Here is a 24,582-nt window from a genome sequence, read left to right as displayed (position 1 = left end):
TATATATTTTTTTCAAGCTACAAGTGTGAATCAAAATTCTTTTCTTTTTGGTATATTAACATCACTTGTTTGAACTCTAGATTGGTAGGACTATCCTCAGTGAATTTCTTTGACCACATGGTAATGCATTCATTTTCTGCTTTCCTCTGTTTATTGATTCATCAGTATGACACTGTCTTGATTAGTTAGGGTTAGGTAAGTCTTGGGATCCAATACTGTGTGTATTCCACTTTTGTTCTTTTCCTATTGTTCGGCTGTTGTAGTGACTCTGCCTTCCCTTTTAAGATTTAAAAATGGCATATAATATCTGCTTTTTAATCCCAGTGTAACTTTGATTTGGATTGTGTTGAATATTTTAGTTGGAGAAATAACAATTGTAATATTCTGATTCGTTGAATGTAGGTTTCCTTTGATTTGTCAACAGTGATTTATAGTTTCTAGCATAGTTTCACATAGTATAGTTTACCTATATAGTTTTCATATGTATAGTATTCACACACACATACTTGATAGTACATAAGAATTTCTTGTTTATGGTACTATTGTAGAGGGACTGCTTTTTATCATTTCAACTTCCATTTGCTTATTGCTAAAATGGAATTATTTTAGTATCTTTTCATTGTATCCTACAATCTTTACAAATTGTTGTACTCTCCTTAGGATTTTCTTTCTAAAATGTTAAAGATTTCATTTCATATTTTAAGTAAAAATTTAGTCATAAAGAAAAGGGGGCAAAGGCTGTTTCTGTGTGTAAAGTTGTATGGACAAAATGGCCTATGTGGCTCATAGGGCTGATCTTTGAATCTCAAATGCCTTGAACGAGTTATGGACTTTTTCCATCGAAGTCTACACTCTTAAAAATAAAAAGGGTTTCATACACATTATGAGAATGAACTTGGAGAAATAAAGTTCTAAATAATAACACTAGTTTCAACAATAAATCACGAAGGCTTTTCTTATAAAATGCAAGACCCACTGGGACACAGCAGTAGCAGGATCCATCCCAAAGACCTTACTGCATCAGCAAGAGGAAGGTCAGCAATGCTACACACCACAGCTCTCTTGATGAGGGCCTACTTTGTGGGAAAAAAATGGTGAGAGTGGCAGGAGGCTGTTGTAATTGGAACAATTCTTAGGTCAGCTATGTCTCCAAAAATATTATGAAGCAAGGGAAACATTTGGCTTGAGGTGTGTGAACTGAGATGCTTGGGGCATAGCAGCCACGGGTAAAACAGAGGCCAAAGGAATGGTCACAAGGGGGTGGATCAAAGGAAGTGGGTGGAGTGGGTAGACAGGGGAGAAGAAGCAGCAGCAGCAATGTGGAATTCTTTCCCTTCCTTGTGAGTTCTTCAAGACACAGACTTCCTGCTTTGCAGGAAAGCAGGCAGAAGGAAGCTCTCCAGCTCCAGGGGATTGACAGCGCTTTTCAAACTTTGAGACTGATGAGTGGTTAATTAGACCCTCTCCCACTCAGATGGTAAGTCATGATGATTGCCAAGAGAACACTGAAGGGGAGCAATTTTATTCATGTTCTTCTGTGTGCACTATAGACACAGAGATGGAGCTGACCTCCTGATTTATTTTGAAAGCTCTGTGGGCTGTGCTGTTCCCATGCATAGTTGAAATGAAGAGGCACTGCAGGCTGGTGGGAGCAATCATAGCCAGAAGGCAGGTAGCTTCTGCAAAGGTAGATCAAGGCAGGCAAGAAAGCTGGAGACTCCTGTTTTGGGGAGTTTTGTTTTGTTTTTTTAAAAAAGAACCCATGACAAGAATTGTACTCAACTATGGTTTGCTATAAATGTCTCTCCTTATGTAGGTAAGTGAATTCATGGCTCAAGTCCCCGTTTAATGGAGAGTTTTTTTTAAAGAGTGTCTTTTTAAACATTAGCTTCAACATATATATTGTACTAAGATGTACACCGTAGAAAGAAATCAGCTCTAATACCAACTATGTGGGTGTATAGCTCTCATTTTTTTAATTTTGTAGCTGTCATTTTTTTTTACTTCCCCCAAACTAAACAGATTTGCTCCTCTTTCTGAAAGATGTGAACCTTCAGAATGACAGCTGCGCAAGCATCCCTGTGGGGCTAGCAGCACACAATAGGCACTTTGTTAAAGGTTTGCTATGGCAAGTTGGAAGAGCATGCTTCCTATTGTTATAGCGAAAATTCAGTTTCCATGTTTTCAGTGAATCCTTAATTGCAATATATATCTTCTGTGAGTCATGAATTGCTCATTGCAAATCTAATTGACTAGGCAACCTGATTGAAACTATAATTCTTTCAGAACATAGAGATGAGCCAGGCATCAACATTTCTTGCAAAAGCTGTCACCTTTGAGGCAAATGGCAGCAAAGCAAAGTTCCAGTATGAGCCTTTTTTTTTTAAGAAGCAATGCATTTAGAAGCAATACAGCAATATATTTTCCATACTTAGTTGGGCTACTAACATAGGACCTCCATGCTCAATATGTTCTTTGAAGTTTTTTGTTTTTTTTTTTGTGCCTGTCCTGGGGCTTGAACACAGAGCATGAATGCTGCCCCTGAGTTTTTTTTTGCTAAAGGCTAGTGCTCTTCCAGGTTTTTTTTAATTGATTAATTGCAGACAAAAGTTTTGATAGACTTTCTTCCCCAGGTTGGCTTTGAACCATAATCTTCAGATCTCAGTCTCCTGAGAAGCTAGGATTACAGGCATGAGCCATTGGCACCTGGCTTTGATCTCTGAATTTCTGAGTTAGGCCAGAAAAGTAGTTACAAATTTGTGTTGCTAATAAATGCTAATTAATTATAACAGTATAAAGTAAAGGTTATCTCTGGTGTGCAGTATTGTTTGGCATAGTTATAGAATTGGTTGGGACTATATGGGATATCTCTGCCCTCCATAAGTTTTTTCTTTTTATTATTATCTTTAAGTAGTTACACAGAGGAGTTGCCATTCAACAAAGAAGTTTATGAATACGATATATCTTGATCAATGTCACCTCTTTCAACATTCTCACCCTTTCCTCCCCTATCCACACCTTTCCATACTCTTCTCTTTTTTTTTGGGGGGGGAGTCCGGTTGTGGGGCCTGAACTCTGGGCCTGGGCGCTGTCCCTCAGCTCTTCAGCTCAAGGCTAGCACTCTACCACTTGAGCCACAGAGCCACTTCTGGCTTTTTTCTTTTTGCTTATGTGGGGCTGAGGAATCGAACCCAGGGCCTCAGGCAGGCAAGGCAAGCACTCTACCACTAAGCTACCTTCCCAGCCCTCCCATCCTCTTCTTAAATTTGTAGGATATACATTGGATTCTTGATTGCAATCCCCCCCATCTCTTCTTCATTCATTTATCCCTTTCCCCTTGACCCCTTATTATACTTTTCAAGTACCTGCTTCTTGGTGTTTTGTTTTGCTGTACTATATCCTTCATATTTAAAAGAATAATAAATTACCATGCGTTTCCTATGGAACAAGGGGGGCGGGTACTAACAAAAATATTTAAATTCACCACTATACACAAAGGTCCATGTTAGATTTGAATATGTTAATACTATTAATGAATAATGATAGCCTTCATGAATGTTGATCAATACAGTAAATATTTCTCCTTTATGAGTCATCACAGAGATTGCATAGGATCATTTATTTTATCGTTACATTGTATAACAATATAGAACCATTAATTTGGACAAGTCACTTAGAGAATGAAATTGAAGTTTACACAATCCTTTTGGTCACCTCTACCTTTAAAATCTTGAGACTTTAAATAAGCACAAACCCCAACAAGTGGTTACTCTATTTCTTTAAAATACAGAATTGTCACAATGTGCCAGGTGCTTCGCATTTTACAAGTATTTACTCACTGAATGCTCAGAGCAGCCCTAGAAGACAAGACCTAACAGCATTCTCAATGTACGAAGAGGAAATGAAGGCTATAAAAATAATTTGCCCACTAAAATCTAAAAAAAACAAAACGGTAATAGGAATCACCCAAAAGCAATTTTGATGTGGCTGTTTTGAGCATTTATTTTTATTGTCTTTAACTAAACTTAACAACCAAGAAAGGCCTCTTTATCCCCACTCTCAATCCTGCCATGAAAAGTCACCACCCTGCCATTATGTTTGATATGAGAATAGACTTGGGATATGGATGGTTCAGACATGGAAAGGGCAAAGTCAGGGGATTTCTAGAGAATATAAATAATGGAAACATTGATTTTCATATTCTAAAACGGCTACTCAATCTGACTTTTGCATGCTCAAAGGTTGATAAGTAATAGACAAGAAACTGTGAAATTAAGTAGGAGGTTGAAGGAAAAAGACAGTTTATCTTTTTTTGGGGGGGGGTGGGAATGGGGTCCAGTCATGGGACCTGAACTCTGGGCCTGGGCGCTGTCCCTCAGCTCTTCAGCTCAAGGCTAGCGCTCTACCACTTGAGCCACAGCACCACTTCTGGCTTTTTTCTTTTTGTTTATGTAGTGCCGAGGAATCGAACCCAGGGCCTCAGGCATGCAAGGCAAGCACTCTAGCACTGAACCACCTTCCCAGCCCCCAGAGTTTATCTTTTTAATTTTATTTACTTATCAGTCTCTCTTTTTTTTAATTTAAGTATTTGAACTGCAGTATTGATGCTTTTAGAAGTGCCTTGCTTTGCCAGCAGATAGTGGCTAGCATTCAGTGAGTGTCATTCTGATGCAGAAGTACACCAAGCTCCCATCTAATGTTCACCTCAAGTTATGAAGAATGAGTCTGGCTGGGCACTGATGGCTCACACCTGTAATGCTAGCTACTCAGGAGGCTGAGATCTGAAGGTCACAGTTCAAAGTCAGCCCGGGCTTTAGAAAAGTCCCCATGAAACTCTTATCCCCAATTACCACTCAAAAACTGTAAGAACTGTGACTCAAGGTAGTAGAGTGCTAGCTTTGAGCAAAAGACCTCAGGGACAGCACCCAGAGCCTGAGTTCAAGCCTCACAAAGAAAAAAAAAGTAAGAGAGAGAGAGCCAGGTGGAGAGGGGGAGAGAGGGAAGGAAGGAGGAAGGAAGGAAGGAAGGAAGGAAGGAAGGAAGGAAGGAAGGAAGGAAGGAAGGAAGGAAGAAGGAGAGAAAGAGAAAGAATGAGAACAAAGAGAGAGGGAAAGAAAGAAGGAAGAAAGGAAGGAGGAAGGAAGGAAGGAAGAAGGAAGGAAGGAAGGAAGAGAAAGAAGAAAGAAAGAAGGAAGGAAGGAAGGAAGGAAGGAAAGAAAGGGTCTGTATTTGTTGCTACTGTTCAGAATGGAAGTGACCAGATTTCTGGTATGAGCAGCTGAATAGTGGAGATGCCCTCCCCTGAGACACGGAAAATCCCCAGAAGGGAAGCGAGGATCTCAGGAGAAGCTGAAGGGCTGGTGTGGGGGTCGGGCCTCTGTGAAGATGCCTGTGATGTGGCTGGGTGTTCACACCTGGATCTGCTTGGAGCTTCCATAGGAGACAGAGATGCAAAGGCACCCATGTGTGAGACTCTGAAGGTCCTGAGAGTGGGTGAAGTCAGCAGGGACAGGAGCAGGAGGAAGTCTGGACTCCAGCTGGCTAATACTGAGCAGGAGAAGGGAAGGAGAGCCCAAAATGCCTTTGAACCATCCAGTTACCACTGGGTTGGTTTTGTTCTATTGCCAACTTTTTAACCTCTCTTAGAAATCATGGTTGTGACCCTTCCTTCAACCCTGTCTAAGTTCTCACTAGCAAAATTATCTGAATCAGATGTAAGTGTTGTAAACACAGCAAAAGCAATGTATACCCATCCAGTTTTTCTAATACATATATATGACTATATATGTATGTGAACATACATATTAGTACATCTGTGAATGTAAGATTGAGCTAAAAAACACAAAAACTGTAAAAATTTGAAAATTTAAAAAGCCTGCACTTTCCTTATTAATTCAATCATTTTTATTTTGTTTTTATTTATTTATATTTTTTAGCTGTTTACCAAACTTGGTCCTCTTTGGTTATCATCTTCTATTGACTAGCCAGTAGAGTCAATGCTCATCTCTGAAATATTAATGACTACAGCATAGAGCTTACTTAAAATTATTTTCATCTGCGAGCTAAACAGCATCACACCGTTCCAGACCTGTGTCCACACCTGACAACATTCACATACTTAATTTTCTTCTGAATAGCTTGTCTTTGCCCCTGCATTTTCCCCCCACAACTCACTCAAGAGCCATTTGTTTTTGTGGCTCTGGACTGGAACAGAGTTCATTTTTTTAATATACTGTAAGCTGACCACTGGGTACAACAGCCAGAAAGGAAAGCAGAGTAGGGAAAAAAAAGCCTTTCTTGGTTGGCTCTACAGCAGCTTGCTGACTTCCAACTACATGCTTATTTCCCCCCCTAGTCACCATACAGTCCTACCGCTTGCTGATGGCCAGTGGCTTTTGAAATACCCATGTCTAGGGAGTTACCAACTAGAGTTGTGTGCTTGGCATAGCACATCCAACCTGCTCCCCATATTGACTGAATTCCCTGGGCTGGAAGACCTTTCCCATGCCCTGCAGCTAGCTACAGCACAGGGAGGGGCTGCCCCTGGCCTGCTGGCCTTTGATGCCTGGGTCCAGAGCACGTCTTCAGTGACTAGTTCCTAAACGTCTCCAAGAGCTCCACCTAGAACACTCCTTCAATGATAGGGCTTGCCTCTGACACAGGAACCAGGGGTGAGAAGTTCAGACTGCTGGAATTGAGTCAGAATCCCCTGGAAGGGATGAATTTATAACCCTGCTTGTTATTCCTCCCGTGCCTTTGGCAGGAATAGTAGAACCACCCCAGGAAACTGGCCATTAAATCAGCATGGGAAGACCTCATGACCAATCTGAAGTCTGTCTAAATGCTCAAGATCTGAATCTAAATTATGAATGTGGAAAAAGCCCTACAGTTTTCCTCACTTGAGTCTGTTAGGAAGACCTTCTGTGTGTGACCCCAGGCTCCCGGACAGTGGGTGAGGCCCCTGATATTGTAGGCTAGGCTTTTCCCAGTCACCCTTCAACATCTCTGCCACCTGCTATTCTGCAGCCTTGTTCTCGTTCCAACATGCAATACCCTGTACAGTCTCCCTGCTCGTAGCAGGATTCCTCCACTGCTCAGTCCTCCTCTCCCTTCCTTCTCCTTGTATGCCTTTGACAGTCTATGTAGAGTTCATTCTTTTCCTGAGCACTGCTTCACTCCTGCGGTGGTCAATTGGACATGCACGAGCTGTTCTATCAGTTTCTAAGGGCTCCATAGAGGAAACTGCATCTTACTCCACTGTCCGTTATGGGCTATTGGTGCTTGCAGTTTTGTCCTGAGCAGAACTTTAGTAAGTGTTAAGTAGGATTTGAACTTGGAAGCAAATAATCTGTCAGTTCACAAGTCATTTTATTGCTTCTTTATGTTAGAGAATATTATATGATAATATATTATGCGTTTGCTCCTCAAAATTTCTTGTCACTGTCTTCCTTAAATAACTTCTTAAGAGAATGTTTTCGACTTTTTTTTTTTAGGATCTATTCAGGTCTCAGCTTTCTTCCCTCAAATTTCTGCCCTGTCTGCACCTTCTTGATACTGTCCTCTCAAACTGCTAAGTCCAGAGGTCATTTAATATTTCTTACTTTCCCTCCCTCCCTCCCTCCCTCCTGCCCTTCCTTCCTTCCTTCCTTCCTTCCTTCCTTCCTCCCTTCCTTCCTTCCTTCCTTCCTTCTTTCCTTCTTCTCTTCCTCCCTCCCTTCCTCTCTTCCTTCCCTCCTTCCTGCCAATGCTGGGATTTGAAATTAGGACTCAGGCACTGTCCCTTAGCTTTTTTATTCAAGGCTGGCTCTCTTCTACTTAAGCCACAGGTTCACTTCTGAATTTGCTGGTTAATTAAAAATAAAGAGTTTCACAGACTTTCTTGCCTGGGCTGGCTTTGAACCTCTATCCTCAGATCTCAGCCTCCTGAATAGCTAGGATTACAGACATGAGCCACAAGCACCTATTCGTATTTGCTAGAACTTCCTCCTTTTTTCTTAACTATCAATCACCTCCTTTATTTGAAAACCAATCACAGTTCTTTACAAAAAATACAAGTCACCCTCTTTTCCTGAATACTAAGATGCTACCTTCAGCTAATTCTTGCTGACCTACATTCTGAATTCACTTTCCTGAAGCTTGACTTTTTTCCTTGGCCCAGACCTTCAATAGTGTCATTTATCTCTAGAGTACGTGTTTTATCCAGTCTATATATTCCTTTTTTAATATATATTTTTATTTTAAAGATTCTATACAGAGAGGTTTCAGTTACATGAGTAAGGCAATGAGTACATTTCCTCTCAAGCATTGTTACCTCCTCCTTTGTTTTTCCCCTACCATCCCTTCTCTCAACCCCTCCCTAACTCCCCCCTCCAGGTGTAGTTTGTTTTCAACATAGAGTCTTGTACATCTCATTGTTACAAGGATGAACCTGTGTCCTTGTTTCACCATTTTGTTATTTCCCTTCCCCTCTCCAAATTAGAAAATGTATATTACAGCATTATTTACCATAGCTAAGCTATGGAACCAACCCACATGCCCCTCAGTAGATGAATGGATGAAGAAAATGTGTATATATACACAATGGAATTCTATGCCTCCATCAGAAAGAATGACATTGCCCCATTTGTTAGGAAATGGAAAGACTTGGAAAAAATTATATTAAGTGAAGTAAGCCAGGCCCAAAGAAACATAGGTCCCATGGTTTCCCTTATTTGCAATAACTAGTATATGTCTGAGGCAAGCAGAAACAGTCAGATAAGTTGATGTTAGGTGAAATGAACACCAAGATAAAGATTCAAATTTTTTTCTTTCTTGCAATTGTGTCTAACGTATTTATAAGATGATTTTTTTTGTTGCTTTGTATGCCCCTCCCACACAGTATAACCCCTGCTTTCACTGTATTTGATATTGGTATAATTTGTGGAGGGGAAGGGAAAAAAGCAAATTGTTTAAACAGGGATACAGGTGGACCCATTGCAACAATGAGATGTACAAGACGTTATGTCAAAAATCAAACTTTACAACTTTGACACAGGGTGGGGCGGAGGGAGATGGGAAGGAATGGGGAGGGGAAACAAAGGAGGAGGCTACAATGCTTGATAAGAAATGTACTCATTATCTTGTCCATGTAATTGTAACCCCTCTGTGTGGTATTTTCACAATTAAAAAAAAATGCAGGGTACTGGAATCAAATACAGTGAAAACAGGGGTTATACCTTGGGGGAAGGACATACAAAAGAAATAAAAAAATACATAGTACATTATAAGTACATTAAAAACAACAGCAACAAAGATAAAACCTCTTGTGTTCCTATCTTGGGGTTCATTTTGCTTAGCACCATTTGTACATAACTTTTATTTAATAAATTTTTATTGTGAAAATATTGTACAGAGGGGTTACCATTACATGAGCAAGGTAATGAGTACATTTCTTATCAAGTATTGTTGCCTCCTCCTTTGTTTTTCCCCTACCATCCCTTCCCTCCCACCTCCACAACTACACTCTCCTCCCCCTCTCCCCCCACCCCGCCTAAATTGTAAAGTTTGTTTTTCAATATAGTGTCTTGTATATCTCATTGTTGCAATGGGTCAACCTGTATCCCTATCTAAGCATTTTGTTTTTTCCCTCCCCTTCCCTTCCACAAATTATACCAACATCAAATACAGTAAAATCAGGAGTTATATCATGGGGGAGGAACATACAAAGCAACAAAAAATCACATGGTACCTTATAAATACATTAGAAACAATAGCAAGAAAGAAAAAACCACTTGTGTCCCTATCTTGGGGTTCATTTCGCTTAACTTCATCTTCTCTAGTCATAGATATATAGGTTTTGACCTTTTCTACTTATCCCACACATATACTAGTTATTACAAATATGACCTTTTCTACTTGTGTAGTAAGATTATCCTAGATATATGCTAGTTATTTCAATAAGGGAAACCATGGGACCTATGTTTCTTTGGACCTGGCTTACTTTACCTCCCGTCTATATAATCTTGCAGAAGATAGTCATTGCTATTGTGTCTTCTGCAAAATAAATAACAGGCTAGGGTCATAGGGGAGCCCTATGTGGAGTCCTTTGAGGAACCTCCATACTACTTTCCAAAGTGGCTGAACAAGTTTACACTCCCACCAACCATGCAGTAGGGTTCCCTTCTGGCCACAACCCCTCCAGCATCTGTTGTTATTAGTTCTTGATTATAGCCATTCTAACTGGGTGAGGTGGAATCTCAATGTTGTTTTGATTTGCATTTCTTTTATAGCTAGAGAGGTTAAGCATTTCTTCATGTGTCTATTGGCCATTCTTATTTCATGTTCAGAGAAGTTTCTCTTTAAGTCTTTAGCCCACTTATTTATCGGGCAGTTTTTTGTAATCATTTGGGTAAATGAGAAGATCTTCATTAACCATACAATGGACAAGAGTTTCATATCTAAAATATAGCTGGAACTCAAAAAATTAAATCCCCCAACAACAAATCTCAAACAAGAAGATATGGTATATATACACAATGGAATTTTATGCCTCCATCTGAAAGAATGACATCGCCCCATTTGTTAGGGAATGGAAAGACTTGGAGAAAATTATATTAGGTGATGTAAGCCAGGCCCAAAGAAATACAGGTCCCATGGTTTCCCTTATTTGCAATAACTAGTATATGTCTGAGACAAGCAGAAAAGCTCAGATAAGATGATGTTAAGCAAAATGAACCCCAGGATAGGGACACAAGTGGTTTTTTCTTCCTTGCTATTGTTTCTAACATATTTATAAGGTACCATGTGATTTTTTTTTGTTGCTTTGTATGTCCCTCCCCCAGGGTATAACTCCTGTTTTCACTGTATTTGATGTTGGTATAGTTTGGGGAGGGGAAGGGAAAAACAAAATGTTTAAATAGGGATACAGATTAACCCATTGCAACAATGAGATGAACGAGACACTATGTTGAAAAACTTTATAATTTAGGCAGGGATGGGGAGGTGGGGGGTAGTTGAGGAGGTGGGAGGGAAGGGATGGTAGGGGGAAAACAAAGGAGGAGGCAACAATGCTTGATAAGAAATGTACTCATTACCTTGCTCTTGTAACTGTAACCCTCTGTACAGTATTTTCACAATAAAAAAAAACTTATTTAAAAAAGAAAATAAATAACAGGCTAATGCCACACCATGGCTGGAATATATATCTGGTTTCAGACCACCTGAAAAAATGATTTCTTCTTTGATATATGGTAAGATTCAAAGTGGATAGTTTGTGTGCATGATGTTTGAAGTTATGCCCAACATTTCAATGGTGGTAATTTTGTAGATACAACTGAGAACTAATGAGCAATCAGAATAAGAGAAAAATAAGATACAGACCACTTTACATCTGTAATTTCAAAGTAAAACAAACAATTATTTTTAATGAATGAAACAATATAAAATAGATTTTTAGAGCACTTTTTTGTTCATAACAAAACAGGAAGTAGAGTTCCTATCTACCCCCATCATTTCCACCACTATCAGTGTTCCCTACCAAACTGGTACAGTCTATGAGCCTCCATTGAGATAGCACTATCATCCAGAGTTCACACTGTACATTAGAGTTTAGACCAGCCCTAAAATCTCTTACTGTTTTTATTTCAGCATTCTGTAGTGATACATATTCACAAATGTTTCATACAAATAGTTTTATTTCTTTAAAAACTCACTTGCTCTTCATTCATCTCTTCTCCTTCCCAATTTCTGACAACTGCTGATCTTCTCTGTCTCAATAGTTTTATTTGTTCTGAAATAGTATATAGTTGGTGCCAGGCACCAGTGGCTCATACCTGTATTCTTAGCTACTCAAGAGGCTGAGATCTAAGGATCACAGTTGGAAGTCAGCCCAGGCAGACAAAGCCAAGACTCTTATGTTTAATTAACCAGCAAAAGATCAGAAGTAGAGCTATGGTTCAAGTGGTAGAGCACCAGTCTTGAGAGGACGAGGCCCTGAGTTCAAGCCCCAGCACTAACACACACACATAGCAAAATGAAATATTATAATATTATATAGTTGAAATCATAAGGTATGTAGCCTTTTCATATCAGCTCTTTCATTAAATAAGGTACATTTAACTTTTCTCTGTACTTTTGATGTCTTAGTAATAGTCCATTGTATATTCATACTATAGTTTATTTATCCATTCACCTGACATCTTCATTGCTTTCAAGTTTTAATAGTGATGAATAATGCTGCTATGAAAACCATGTGAAGATTTTCATATGGACATAAACTTTCAACTCACCTCAGTACATACTAAAGAGTTGGGGAACAAATGATAAGGGTATGTTTGCAGTAGAAATTATTTGACCATCCTCCAATGTAGGTGAATGATTTTCCATGCTCACCAATAACAGTGTCTGTGACAGTATATTCTCACCAGCAGTTGATGTTGTCACTGTTTTAGATTTTTGTTTCAAAAATGCAGTGGTATCTCATGACTGTTTTAAGTTGAAACTTCTTAATAACATGTACTGTTAAACACTCTAATTTGCTTATTTGCTATCTGTGTGTCTCTTTTTCCCTTTGGTAAGAATATGTTTACATCCTTCACCCATTTTTAAATAAGACTTTTTTCTTATTGTTTCAAGAGTTCTTTGTATATTTTAGGTAATAATTGTTTACCAGATGTCTTTTGAAAATATTTTCATTCCAGTCTATGAGCTTGTATTTTCATTCTCTTTATAGAATGCTTCACAGAGCAAAAAATAAATAAATTTTATTGAAGTCCAATTCATCAATTTTTTCCCCATAGACTTTGCCTTTGATTTTGAAAGTCATTACCATACCACAAGACCTTCTACATTTTGTTCTATGTTTTCGCTTTGAAGTTGTGCAGTTTTGTGTTGACATTGAAATGATCCATTTTGACTTAGTCATTGTAAAGGGTTAGAGAACATACAACCCATGATCTATATAAGACTCAAGGGACTGGTATGTAACAAGACAGACATGTATGGTTTTAATATGCTTCTTGACAGCTACCCATGGCCCATATATCTGTATTGATCATTTTAGAAATATCCAAGTGGCTCTTGGCAGAAGAAAAAAGTTCCCCATCCCTGGGAGGTCTGTTTAGAATATTTTTTGCATGAGAATATCTGATTTTACATTATTTGTTGAAATGTTATTTTGTATCTGCTGTGTTGTCTTTCTTGGCTCCTTTATAAAGGTCAGTTGGCTATATTTGTGAGTATATTTGGGGCTATCAATCCTGTTCTATAGATCTGTCTCCAATACCATCCTAACCTGATTAGTTTTCTTAGAGTAAGCCTTGAATGTGGTTAGTGTCAGTCTTCTGATTTTTTTCTTCTCCTTCAAAACTGTGTTGGCACTTCTGGGTTTTCACATCTCCATGCAAATATTAGAAATAATTTGTCTTACTTTTTTTGTTTAAAACTGGATATTTTAACTATCATAACGTGGCAACTCAAATCAGATTCTGCTCTCCAAGGATTATTGCTGATGTTTGTTTGGTGACTTCCTTCAACTAATTCTCTGAAGTTAATATCCATTGTCATTTATGACCATGAAAGTCTCAATTAACTTATTTGGTGATGTATGATTATATGGAGACTTCTTAAAATATCTAGAGTCAATACATCTCCTAGGCTTTGCCAATGGACTTTTTATGCTAGGCAAAAATATTGCTTCAACACTCTAGCAGGAAGTTGACAATGTAGCCTTGGTCTTCCTGCTTGGGGTGATGATCTTATCAACATCAGCTAAAGGTAGAAGATTAAGACCTTCTCCGATTTTTCCTAAGTTGTTCAGTCACCTGCATTTAAAAAGTTAAATGAAAAAGTTGCCACTGACTGCTTTAGACAAACAACTTGGGTAAGAGCTGTTCTCCATGATGCGCTCAGAGTCAGCTTAAAGATGAACCCAATAGGAGCTGTCAGTGCAACAGCCAGCATGCAGTACCTATAAGACAAACCCTATAAATGGGAATTCCTAGACAGCCCAAAAGTGACAGTCCGGGGGGAATGGAGCTTTTAAGGAGCACAACTTGCCATGCTCCAGTAGCTGATCATTTTCACTGCTATTCTAGTTGTGAAGTTACTGGTTTTTAAGCTCCTACAGATCAGGGGAAAGATGTGTGGGAATAATTCACTGTTCTGAGATACAACTTGCTTTGTTGCAAACCTGTATTAATTTCCCACATTCTGTTTTTATTTTTTTATTTTTATACCATTCCTGTGGCTCAAATTCAGGGCTTGAATGCTATCCTTGGGCATTTTTCCTCAAGGCTTGTGCTCTACTACTTGATCCACAACTCCACTTCTAGCTTTTAGGTACTTAATTGAGATAAGAGTCTCAAAGACTTTCCTGCTGAGCTAACCCTCAGATCTTAGACTGCTGAGTAGCTAATTACAGCTGTTAGCCACCAATGCCCAGTTCCAGCATTCTCTAAAAGTTGAGTTTTTCTTTTCAATCTTCGTCAATGCTCTTGTTGCTTTTATGAAAGAGCAGAGTATTAGAGATCTTTAATTTGTCAGCCCCACTGATACTCCTCCCACTAATTTCTACTCAGCTTTATTGAAGTATAATTTACATTTGGAAAAAAATCATTAAAGTGTACAGTTTGATGGATTTTGCCAAAGACATTCAGTTATGAATAGTTATATAGCTATCATCACAATCATATATAGAATCATTTTGTTCTCTTGTTACTAACATCTGACACTGATCTAATTCTTGTCACTACAGTTTTTTCTTTTCTAAAATTTCACATGCAGTGAATCATGTATCATCTATTCATTGTGTCTGGATTTTTCCATTCTGCACTATGCTATCTGGTTAAATTATCAGAAATTAGTGACTTGAACTGTTGAGTATTCATCTGCTTATGTAGATATATTACAACCTTATATCCATGTACCAATATATGGACATTGGGATATTTCTACCTTTATAAGTATTTCATAAATAAAACTACCATGAACATTCAAGTAAATATCTTTTCATGGACATGATTTCTCTTATGTTGAATCAATAATTGAGTGGAGTGACTGATTGAATGCTTATATAAGGAATTATCAAACAAATTTCCAGAGACAACATCAGTTTGAGAACTTCAGTTCTACATCCATGGAAATTCTTATTGTTGTCAATTATTTTAACTTAAGCATTCTAATATACCTATAGTAACTATCTCATTATTATTTTAGGATGACAGCTAACAATGTTGAACATCTTTTCATGTGCTTATTAGCCATTTGTATATTTTATCTTAAAAATGTCAGTTCAAAAATTTAGCCCATTTAAAAATATCAGATCGTTTGGCCTTTGAGTAAAAAGAGCTATCAGGTATTACATATGCTTTCAGAACATTTTCTTCTAACTGAGAAGCAGTTCTTCAAGTAGATGTGCAGACAGATTTTTGAGCTTAGGTGTGATTAGAAGACTCAAATCCAACAGACAAATCTGGTTAGAATCTCTGGCTCTCAAAAATAACAAACTCTTTCTGTGTACCAGAAATAAAGCATATGGAGCCCTTTGATGTCTTTGTGTTGTGTAGTAGGTAAAAAAACTTTGTTGTAGAATGGGGTGCTTTGTTCTTCCAAACATAATGGAAGAATAAATGCATTAGGGAAGAAAACTTATAAATAACAAACAATCCTTCCATAATAAACCATCACAGAGCTGCCAAGTTATTAATATGTTTTAAGTTTTTACATTATTTTACATAAAGATATTTACACATTAGGAACTGATGAAGAAGACAACCTGTCAATTGTAGCAGCAAAGGCCAAGAATTCACTAAAGACAACGTTAGACCACATGATCAACTTCTAATCCAGAATTGCTTATTTTATTTAACACTATCAAGAATGGATAATAGATAAAATGGATGGCTGAAAATGAGGAGAATCATCATGTATTTTTAATTCAATGAGTGATATGATAAGAAGCAGAGAAATAGAATTGGTTTCAGCGTGAAACACTAGAAATTAATAATGTAACCATTTAAGATGTGGTTGCCTGACTCCAGGTGAAAGGTGAAAAGGAACTGAATTAGAACCAAAAGAGAGGAAGACTGGACCGAAACACGGGGATAACAGCACTTTATTTTGCCAGACCATTGCCTCCTAGTTCCCTGCCTCTTCTCTCATTGTAATGAGTTTACATCTTTTAATATTTAGAAGGACAGGGAGATATAGATAGCTCCTTTGCATCTCCTAGTCTTTTAAGTGTAAGAGGGAGCTAATTGTTTTCATTTTTATATTTTGGTTTTAATGTCCAGTCATTTTAATATGTATTAATTTTTCATTTTCCTGTCTCTTTTTTTATCTATCCTACCTCAATAATGGAACTCAATTCTCACTTTTGAAACCCTAAAATGCTCAAAAATTGATGGTGAGGGTGAAAAGAAGCTAAAGAGAACTATTCTTTAAATGTAAATGTTATTATAAAGGTGAGGTACAGAAGGGTTACAGTTACATAAGTAAGGTAATGAGTACATTTCTTTTTGAGCAGTTACCCCTTCCCTCATTTTCTCCCATTTTTTTCCTTCTTACCCCCTCCTCCTCAAATTGTAAAGATAATTTCTAACATAGTGTCTAGTGAGTATCTTCTGTGAATGCATTCTTAGAAAGTTGCAAAAATAAACCTGCCAAGAATTTAAAAATTAGAGCAAGATTACAAGGTACAAAGTTAATACATAAAAATAAACCAATACAGGAAAATAAATCATTTTCCTATATACAATGAGCAAAAAGAACTTGAAATTAAAATACAATATTTTAATAACCTAAAAATAATAAAAAAAATTTGGTTATAAATTCAACAAAATATGTACAAGAGATGTGTGACAAAAATTGCAAACTTCTGGTTAAATAAATAAAGCAAAATGTAAATGGAGAAACATATGTGTTCCATGAAAGTAAGATTCAGAAATGTCAAGATGTTCTTTTCAGATTTTATTTGTTTTTAATTTAAATTTTATTGTAAAGGTGATCTACAGAGGAGTTTATTACATAAGTAAGGGAATGAATGCATTTCTTTTTTGAACAGTGTTGCCCCCTCCTTCATTTTCTCCTGTTCCCTGTCTCCTCTCTCCCCCAAGTTGTAAAGTTTATTTCCCACATACTGTCTAGTTAGTGGCACTGTTGCATTGATTCACCCTTTGTCTTACCGTTTCCTCTTCCCTTCCCCAAATTAGATAAATTTATATCCAAGACAAAGAATACGGAAATCAAAACAGTGACAATAGGGAATAAACCAAAGGAGAAAAAAAGAAATCACTGGAAACAATACAATAAAAAAAACCTTGAATAAGACTATTTGAAATTACAATTTAAAGTAGATAGAAGCCTACATCTACTTTCCTAATTTTACCTAGAAGTTGATTCTTAGAGAGCTTAGGACAGAAGTTTCTTAGACTGGAGAATGTAAGACGGAGTGAAGGTGGAATTATTCTACCAAAACAAGTCTATGTGACAAATGTCCACACCCCAGGCCTCTCCTATTACTCAGCTCCAGAACAGCAGGAGAAAAAAAAATGCTAACAAGGAGCTTCAATTCTAAGAAATAGGATCAGCTTATGACAAAAAAAAAGATTTTTTTCTTTTTAAACAAGAGCAGTGCTGGGCGCCAATGGCTCACACCTGTAATCCTAACTATTTTTCCAAAGCCAGCCTCAGCAGGAAATTCTGTGAAACTCTTATCTCCAATTAAGTCACAGAAAAAGCCAGAAGTGGTGCTGTGGCTCAAGTTATAGAATGAACAAAAGGAGCTCAGGGATAGCATCCAGGCCCAGGCCCAGAGTTTAGGCCTCAGGATGGGCAGTGTGGGGGGGGAGGGAAGAGGGGGGAGACATGAACATCAGAAGAGTCTCAGACACCTGTCTCTAAGGAAACTAAATTGATAGAGTAGCTAATGATAGAAAATATCTAAAGAGTGATATAACTGGGGAATTGTTTGGGTTTGAATTTAGAAAATGAAGAAAACAAGTGAGTTGTCTTTTAACATAATAATGAAAGGTTGAGAATAAAAGAAAAATATTCAAATATGACATTGTGTCAATAAACTTTCCATGGTCATCATAAGCCCATAAGCCATGAATATTGATTCTTGAAAAAATTCTGAAATTCTGAGTTATATTTGGATGAGGCAAAGAGTTGGGGAGGCAGTTTTAGGATATATAAGAAAAGATAAATCTCCATCTTCCAAAAAAAAATTCAGTAGATAGTTACATAAACTAAAAAACCGAGAAGTACCAGCATAAGAGATAGGAGTGTGGTTCAACAGAAAGGGTGCTTCCCTTAGCACACATGGAGCCCTGAGTTCAAACTCCATGATTGCCTAAAAAAAAACATAAATATATACAAGACATATAAGACATAATGTTAGGAAAAATAAAAACACCAGTAAAAGAGTTTAAAAGAACTACTTACCAAGAGTGGTAAGCAGAAAAGGAGATTGGCTCTTTAAATACAATTCATGATTGTGATTTTAAAACACACACACAAATAATAAAATTGTTTTCAAACAGAATTTCATGAAAGAGAGACTAAAGAGGATTATAGGGTAATGAAAATTAAGGATATTCTCTACAAACTGAGACAGAAGAGTCCTGTGGTGGTTAGTAAAGACTGTGATGGAAATAAGATTGAAAGGAGATTGACAGCTTGCTTGCTCGTGGCTCTTTTGGCAACTAATTGGCTAATCTGTTTTGGACAGGAATGAGCTTAAAGAGAAGAAAGAAGTGGGGAGAATTGAGAGCTAAGCTGAGAAGGAATAAATGAGATAGCTGGTCTCAAATGGAAAAGGCTTTATTTACTTGGTCAATATTAGGAAATGAGATGTGTGGCAACATGATTTCTATTCTAAAAGGTAGTTATCCCTACATATAATAGATTATACACACACACACACACACACACACACACAAACACACACACACACACACATACACATATATGATCAAAGTCAATGGAACTTTGCTTAGATTCATAAGCCCAAAATAAATAAATACAAGTCCCAGATGAAGTGGTAGATTAAACAAACATGTTTGGAATGAAAAACAAAGTTAATAGATTAGGTTTGAAAAAAAGAATAAGAAGGACAGTGTTTTCTTGTACTGCAGAAGAGTAGTGCAAATGAGCAATGAGCCAATAGATACAATTGATGATGATGAAGGAATGGGTTGTTTTTCAAACTTATTATTTTTTTTATTGTGAAAATACTGTACAGAGGGGTTACAATTACATGGGCAAGATAATGAGTACATTTCTTATCAAGCATTGTAGCCTCCTCCTTTGTCTCCCCTTCCCATCCCTTCCAATCCTCCCCCCCGTCCCCCCAATCCTCCCCGCTCCCCCTTCCCCTCCCCCCCACCAAAGTTGTAAAGTTCATTTTTGACATAACGACTTGTACATCTCATTGTTGCAATGGGTCCACCTGTATCCCTATTTAAATGATTTGTTTTTCCCCTTCCCCTCCACAAATTATACTGACATTAAATACAGTGAAAGCAGGGGTTATACTGTGGGGGAGGGACATACAAAGCAACAAAGAAATAATGTTATAAATGTTTTAGAAACAATCACAAGAAAGAAAAAAACATTTGAATACTTATCTTAGGGTTCATTTCCCTAACATCACCTTATCTGACCTTTTCTGCTTGACTCAGACATATACTAGATATTGCAAATAAGCTTATTATTGTTGTTGGAGGTGTTATTTGTGCCAGTACTTGTGCCAGAACTCAGAGCCTTCTGTTCTTGTATGGCATATTTTGCTCAAGGCTGGCACTCTACTACTTGAGCCACACCTCCACTAAATATGAGCACTTTTTTGACAGTACTGGGGTTTGAACTCAAGGCCTTGTGCTTGCTAGGCAAGTACTCTACTTCTTGAACCATGCCACCATCCCTTGAGCACTTTTTTTAAAATACAGAACTGGGGCTTGAACTTAAGCCCTGGTGTGAAAGGATTCTTTAAAAAAAATAAAATAAAAACAAAACTCATGATTGATAGCTTCTGTTTCCTCACTGGCAACAGTGGCTGGATCCAGCCAAACAACTGGATCTTGTTTATGTCTGCAACTGGGAGCCAAACAAGGGGAAAAAGTGAAAGGAATGCTTCTAGGTAGTAATTTGGGGAGCATAGCTGGGGGGTAAAAATCAAAACACCTGTGGGTTACCATGACCCAATACCACATAGGGGCTGCCTTCAACAACAGAAATTTATTTTCTCCAAGTTCTGGAATTGGAAAGTCTAAAGTTAAGGAACTTTTCCTGACTTTTAGATAGACACCTTCTCTAGTATCTGAGAAAAAGAGAGAGGCGGGTAGAGGGAGGGAGGGAGTACTCTGGTATTTTCTCTTAGAGGGAAACTGATCCCATTGGATCCAGACTCCTCCCTTTTGACATTATTTACTCCTAAAGACCCCCTTACTCCAAATTCAGTCACTCTGTGCATAGGACTTTGACATATGTTTAATTCAGTGGTATAACATAAGTTGCTTTTCCATATAACCCAACTTCCCAAGATGGGTGAGTTAATCCATATTTGGTAATTAACAGGACAGATTTGACGGGTGATTGCTGGTGAAAGTATAGCTAAAATGGTTGAGATAGGTTCTAGGAATGGTGGGAAGAAACCAGAAAAGCTGGGTTAGGATTACAGAAAGGGCAGAGATTAGTATACTTAATGGCAGAATCCTCTTAGGCCAGGAGATAAATAGAAACTCTTTTCTAATTCACTTTCTGGGAATCTAACACTGTCTTGAGACCTAATTGGTTGTTCCTTCACTTTGAACTTTACTGGAATTAGAAGACTATCAAAGTGAAAAGAAGACTTAGGTTCACTGGTAATAATCACCTCATTTTTCTTTCTTTGTAGACGATTAAATACATTGAATAAGTGTGCCTCAATGAAACTTGATGTGAACTTCCAAAGGAAAAAGGTAGGTGCCCATACCATGCAAAGACCATAAAGCAGCTTGTGTTTATACATTAAAAATAACATGAGCCCAAGCAAAAAATCACAAATGACCCGTTTTCTCTCCAAATATCTATCTTATCATAAGTGTCATACATAAACCTATTGTAAGCCCACATTAAGACCTGTGTTTCTTACCCTTGTTTCAGTTTGTGTAATCTTTTTTTTTAATTAAGGTCTTACATAAATATATACATTCTTTTTTTTTTGCCAGTCGTGGGGCCTGAATTCTGAGCCTAGGTGCTGTCCCTCAGCTCTTCACCTCAAGGCTAGCATTCTAAAACTGAGCCACAGTGCCACTTCTGGCTTTTTCTGCTTATGTGGTGCTGAGGAATCAAACCCAGGGCCTCATGCATGGAAGGCAAGCACTCTACCACTGAGCCACCTTCCCAGACCCAATATGTACTTTCTTTAGGACAATTTTTAAGAGGTTTATGTAGATGCAAAGCTGAGCCCCCTATTAGACTCAGATATTCCATAGTGATTTGTAGGTTAAGAGATACAAAAAAAGATTGATGGGTCTGTGACATCAAGGAACCTCTTGTACATTCTTTTCAGGTGCACTTTATCTCAAGCATGTCAGGTGTGCATCCATTTTCAGACAGATTTATTAATTAGATAATGAAGTTAAGGAAATGGAGACAGTGTCACAGACCTGTCTCATCCTTCACCTTTTTCTCCCTCGGTGCTTTCTCCAGTCAGAAGGAATTGTGTGCAGCTTGAAAAATCATGAGACTCCCAGTTCCTTGCAGCACTGTGCATATACTAATCCTTTCTGTATGGACCAGACTAAAGATTCCAATTTTGAAATGAAGCTAGACAGCAAAATTCCAAATATCTAAAATCCATAACACCCCAAAATTCAACCTTTTTGACTATTAATAGGTTGCTTAAAACTTTTGAACTTCAGCAGGCCCTGAGGGGCCACACTTAACAAGTTAGCTGAGGGTTCAAAGCCAGCCCAAGCCAGAAAATCTGTGAGACTCTTCTCTCTAGTTAATGATCAAAAAGCCAGAAGTGAGACTCATCTGTCCAGTTAACCATCAAAAAGCCAGAAATGGAACTGTGGTTCAAGTAGTAGAGTGCCAGAAAAGCTAAGGAATAGTTCACAAGACTTGATTTTGAGCCCGGGGGGGAGGGGGAGCGGGGAGAGAGAGAGAGAGAGAACATCTTGTGAACATTCAGAGCATTATAGATGTTCTGATTAGGAATGTTCAAGCAATTAACTCTATGCAAAGATTACAAACACACACACACACACACACACACACACACAACTCTAAAATCTCAAATACTGGTTCCAGGCATTTGAGGAAGACTATACTTACACTCATTGAGCAATTACTATTTTCTAGAAACTAGAATACCACACATTGTGCCTTTTAATCTATTCTTGTAGGGCTTTTCTGTTTTCTAGATAAGGAAAATAAGCCTATAATTTGGCCTGTAATTTCAACTGGTGACATAACGGGATTGCAATCACAAAGCTCATCTAACTGGCTCCTTCCTAATCACAGTGCTGTTCTACTTAACCTTTTTCACGGAATTGATCCTTCTGTTTTTAGGAGATTCAGAATTAAACTAGTTAACTACTTTTTTCATTTAGTATTCCCACTAGGTAACAAATCAAGCCTCACTATATTGTGCAACAAAGAAAATCTTGAGTCAAAAGAAAATGTTATTTATTCTGGTTTAAACATAAAAATCATTATATTCAATGGATTTTTAAGTCACTCCTGAGTAATCTAATCTTTAAAAAACCAACATTTAAATTTCTGCTCTGAAATATCACCCCCTTCAAAAAAAATAGTCACCTGAATGTGCCTTGATCTTACCTTAAAAACAATTTGGGACTTAAACTAGGATCTAAAGATTTCATGTACAGAGGTTAAAGAGAGACATTAAGACATGAGCAATTCATCTGGGCCAAAGACATATTTAAAGTGTGGGAATAAACTTGGCAACAGCTGTCTGTCTGAATAGACCCCTTGAGAAGCATACATACTATATGAAGCATAAGGGTCAGATGTTGTTTTGATGGTAACACATGGTTCTTATTAAACTGAACACAGCCATGCCTGTGTATGCACAGCCTGGGTCCTCAGATGGCTGGTCTATACCACTACATATGCAGATTGCTAGCTAGAGCAAATCACAAAAGAAAATGCCAAAAAAGATGACATGATTTGTTTCCACAATGTAGAATGATTGGATTTAAAAAAAAAAAAAAAAACTCCCAGGCAAGAGAGTCTGAATAACATTAGTTAGGTTCTTTGTGTGTTGCCATCACAAAAGCTCTGCTGTAAATTGGTCACTTTGCTATTCTGACATTCTTGGTGGATCTCTTATATTGGCTCTAGGGACACATAGGCTTACAGTCCCCACTTACTGATAGGCCTCGCAAACTCATGCGCTTAAATAAAATACTGCTTTTCACATTGTAAACTGGAGAACCATGGCCAGTATTTTCAAATAGGAATTCCTGATATGTGGTCTGCACTCACCTTCGAACTTGTCATGACCAAGTCCTGTGGCTGGCTCTAAGCAAGGATACAGAAGGTGCTGTCTGGACACGCCCACTTCTCTGACCTGTCGCTTATAGCAAAAACCCTCACATAGATGCAAAAAATGAATAGGGCTTAAGACTGGGCCAAACGACCAAAATTGTAAAGTGAAGCCGAAAAACAAGTATCTCCTGAAGCCCCAGCCAACTTTGGAGTTCATATATTTTGAATAAATAAATAAATAAATAAGGAATAAAATGCTTCTACATCAATCTCCATTTTAGGCACCCTGTGAAATAGAAATGGAATCCTCTAGAAACCCTCATCTTTGACCTGCAGAGGCCCTGGCTTTAATTCTGCAGTATGTCATTCCCCCAAAATGGATCAATTGAGCAGGCTCACAATCTCAATTTGAGGTGGTTGAATTTAGAAAAACACAGTGTCGGCTTGCTTGGCAGTTTGGATGGCTAGCAAATGCTGACACAGAGACTCTTCTCTGCCCTCTTGCCCCTCATTAACTCCAACCCACAAGTACACAAATTGAAGAACTCAGTTACATGCCCAATGCCATAGAGAAAAAAGCAGAGGTAGATTTGAACACAGATATCCTAATTGCAGCACACTTACCTTTCAAAGACCAGAAGTGTATCAGAGCTTGAGTGTATTTCTAACCCTTGACCTGAGAGTTGACAAGGTCTCATTCATTTTAGAAGAAGACTATGCCTTGCTGTTGCTACTAATGTCCACAATGTGCTTATTGTCTTCATGGCAATTTTGGGAGGGCTGGAAATGAAAACTAAAGAAGTATATAAATAAGTGAACAGAGTAAAATGTTATTCATACTTAGTATGAATGAATATTAAGTATTCATTCTTCACCCTTCTCCATACTGGGCCTTGAACCTCTTGCTTGCTAGGCAATCCCTTGCCCACTTGGGCCACATGTCCAGTCCAGGTGTGCACTTTTCTGTGCACCAGGTGCAACTTCTAAAGCTGTGTATATCAGAAGAAACGACAAGGCTGGGCACTGGTGGCTCACGCCTATAATCCTAGCTACTCAGGAGGCTGAGATCTGAGGATTGCAGTTCAAAGCCAGCCCAGGCAGGAA

The 24,582-nt window shown here is 38.0% G+C and overlaps 1 protein-coding gene across 1 annotated transcript in view; it reads left to right on the top strand.

Annotated features, from left to right (window-relative positions):
• Nucleotides 1-24,582, top strand: part of Stard13 (StAR-related lipid transfer (START) domain containing 13) — a 114,304-nt gene that overhangs the window by 50,302 nt on the left and 39,420 nt on the right. Inside the window, exon 4 of the mRNA XM_013027324.1 lies at nt 20,873-20,936. Coding sequence (XP_012882778.1) covers nt 20,904-20,936 — 33 coding nt within the window. The 5' untranslated portion in view covers nt 20,873-20,903. The remainder of the gene's footprint in view (nt 1-20,872; nt 20,937-24,582) is intronic.

Source organism: Dipodomys ordii, unplaced genomic scaffold, assembly GCF_000151885.1.
Source record: "Dipodomys ordii isolate 6190 unplaced genomic scaffold, Dord_2.0 Scaffold102, whole genome shotgun sequence".
NCBI lineage: Eukaryota > Metazoa > Chordata > Mammalia > Rodentia > Heteromyidae > Dipodomys > Dipodomys ordii.
The sequence above is the reverse complement of the archived record's forward strand: the minus strand, read 5'-3'. Positions and strand labels throughout refer to the sequence as shown.